General features: G+C 30.9%; 1 protein-coding gene across 2 annotated transcripts in view; it reads left to right on the plus strand.

Annotated features, from left to right (window-relative positions):
• LOC108691323 (putative aminopeptidase W07G4.4) overlaps positions 1-3,062 on the plus strand; it is an 18,164-nt gene that overhangs the window by 13,146 nt on the left and 1,956 nt on the right. For both annotated transcript variants that reach the window (XM_018199011.1, XM_018199012.1), the window contains exons 5-6: positions 913-1,060; positions 2,472-2,815. In XM_018199011.1, coding sequence (XP_018054500.1) covers positions 913-1,060; positions 2,472-2,815 — 492 coding nt within the window. The remainder of the gene's footprint in view (positions 1-912; positions 1,061-2,471; positions 2,816-3,062) is intronic.

The raw sequence follows: 3,062 nt of genomic DNA on the forward strand, positions 1-3,062 counted from the left end.
GAAAATAAATTAGCAATTTTATACAATAAATATATTCTGTTCTAATATAAACAAATGAGTTTCGCATGTATTCCTGATTTTAGCTAAATTTCTCGTCTGTATGAATACTTTTTGAGTATTCAAACAATACAATTTTTAATTTTCGCTTATTTTTCAACTGATATATTTTGTATAATTAATACACATCATTTTGGTGTATATAATTTTAAGAAACATACAGTTTATTTTATTCTTTATGAATAAATTGTTAATTATCCAACAAGAAATGATCGTTAATTAAATGTCGAATCGGCGTCAAATTGGTGTTAAAATTATCAAATTATCAATTTAAATCGATTCGACATTTGATGACTTATTCTCTGAATAACATTTACTTTTTAAAAATAAAGTTTTCTTAAAAATATTTTCTCTGTACGAATACTTTTTGTACTCACTGTACATATATATCAGAATACTGGCATTTTTAAAGCAAAGAAAATTAAAGTTAGTCTTTGCTGGATGTGTAAATTAACTAAAAAATCTTTCAATCGATTTATATGTAAGTTTATAAAAATTATAAATCCTATTATCTATCTTTGTTTTGTCCAGTTTTATTATCTATAAAATGTTTTATAAAATCCAGTTTTATTGTCTATAAAGTTTTCATTCAATAAGAAGATTATTTTTCATGCATCAACATTTTCTGTGCAGATAAATAAACTTCTCTTTTTTTATTAGATTTTATATATAAAAAAAATAATTAATAAATATTATATGATTTGATATAACAGATTTAAAATATAAATAATATTATAGAATATTATTTCAGCAAAAATAAATTATACTAAAAGGATAAAATTTTTCTTATTTTTCTTACTTGTTTGTCGTATCTTAAAAATTTATAATCTTCGATCGACGATTTTATATTTTCAGCCTTTGGAAGTGCGTGAGATAGGTCCGGATCGATGCTACAAAGCGTGTCAACTCGGAGTGTGGAGTCCGATTTGTAGTAAAAAGCTTCAGGGTATCGTGAAACTTGCCTCGGCGCTCGAGAGTGGCAGATACGTCGCAAGGGACATCGGTAAGTCCTGTTCTATCCCAGGCGTACACGACTCGCGGTAGTTTATCGAGTGAGCAAAGCAGGTTTCCTAACTGTGTGAGAGAAGAGGAGGAAAAGAGGAAGAGAACTTCCGTCGCGAGTTTCCTCTTTTCGCGGAAGAAATAAGCTTTGGTGGGGAAAATCGCCTGCGGCTTCCTTGTCTGAGAAAGTCTTTTGGATCCCGGTTAATCGAGCACAATTCGTCCCTCTTCGCGTTCCAGTGTTCAAGTTTAGATAGAATAGCCCTCGGGAATTATCGAGTTTAAAGTTTAAGTAGCCAGCGATTTAGAGAGTTTAAGTGTTCATTTTTAATGTTACGTTTTGTGAATAAGCAGGAAAGTATGGAGCTCATTCCCTGTGGCAGTTAACAACAATTGGCATTTCTATAATATTTGCCATAGCGTTTCAAAGATTTATCCTTTACCGTTTTAATATTTATATGCTTTATTAAGTATATGGCTTTTATACATAAACTTCCACTCAGTTAGCTTGGATAGAACGTATATTATTCGCTTGCTCGTAGAGCAAAACGAGAAAAGTGAATAATGTAATTTTGTAAAGTAAATTTTGATGACCTAGCCATTACCGCAAGCTCAGTTGAGACTGAATTATTTGCATATGCCAGAGAAAGATAAATAGTAAGCGCAGATTTTTCAATAACTAATCAATATAGAAAAGATATTTGCAATTAGCAACTTGAGATTTATAATGCATTTTTTCTATAATTTATTCCAAGATATATTAATTTCAACTAAAATTACAATAATCAAGTTTTTTATAATATAATTGCAATATCGATAATACAACGTTTTACGAGTATTAAAATTTTTCATTACACGTCTCGATCGAATAAGTATAATAAAAAAAAGATGCAAATAATTAAAACACATAATCTTACACTGAGCTTATCAAGTAATGGAAATAAATACTGATGAAAAATATCGTATTTGTTTGAAAATAATTGGCTGAAACATGGTCTTTATATAAAAGAGAAGAGTTCAATCTATTCAGTTTAGTATTTCAGTTTTATATTTCAATATATTAAATGAATTCGAAGCTTATTCGCAACTGAGAATTGTATGTATGCATGCACAAGTTTGATTATAATAAATTATTAATAAATAAAATTTAAATGCAAAAGGCAAATAATTAATTTTTACAAAAAATTGCATAAAATAAAAATAGAAATTACAAAAACATATCGCAAATTTTTGTTTTTATCAAATGAATTTTATAAGATAGTAAAATATAATTGCGAAAAAAGAAAATATCTTGTATCCAATTATTTAATTGTAAAAAACGAAATCTATCGATTAATTTACATGTATTTATTTAATCTATCTATTCATATCCTATTAATAGTGAGTGGCGCTTTTATTTTGTGTTAAACTAGGTGGTGCAGACCCCGAAAGAATGACTCCCTTGAGAGTAGAGGAATATCTGGCGGAGTTGTTTTGCGGATCGAATGTCTCGATGCAAGTGATATCCGATCAGGATACGCTACTTCAGGAATACCCACTATTCGCTTGTGTAAATCGTGCTGCCTCAGTAATACCGCGTCACGCCGGTAGAATTATATTTTTGACTTATGAGCCACCCGCTTGCTTGGAGACTATCTTGATCGTGGGGAAAGGTGTCACTTATGACACCGGTGGCACCGACATCAAGTGCCAAGGCATCATGTTTGGCATGTCAAGGGACAAATGTGGCGCGGCCGCTTGTGCCGGATTCATGCAGGTGCTGTGTAATATATCATCGAGCATTATACATCATGCTGAAACGATCTCGTTTCACCTCACTTCTATTAATAATATGTCGTTTTAATCAGCTTCCTGCTTGGCTATAAAAGCTGGTAGATTCTTGAATGATCATCATAAGCGAACCGTAATTCTATTTCTTATGGCATTACGGTGTAGGGGTATTAATGATCTCTGATGCAGGTTTCCTCCCCCCCACCCTCTATATATATAATATATATATAATT

Source organism: Atta colombica, unplaced genomic scaffold (assembly GCF_001594045.1).
Source record: "Atta colombica isolate Treedump-2 unplaced genomic scaffold, Acol1.0 scaffold45, whole genome shotgun sequence".
Classification (NCBI taxonomy): domain Eukaryota; kingdom Metazoa; phylum Arthropoda; class Insecta; order Hymenoptera; family Formicidae; genus Atta; species Atta colombica.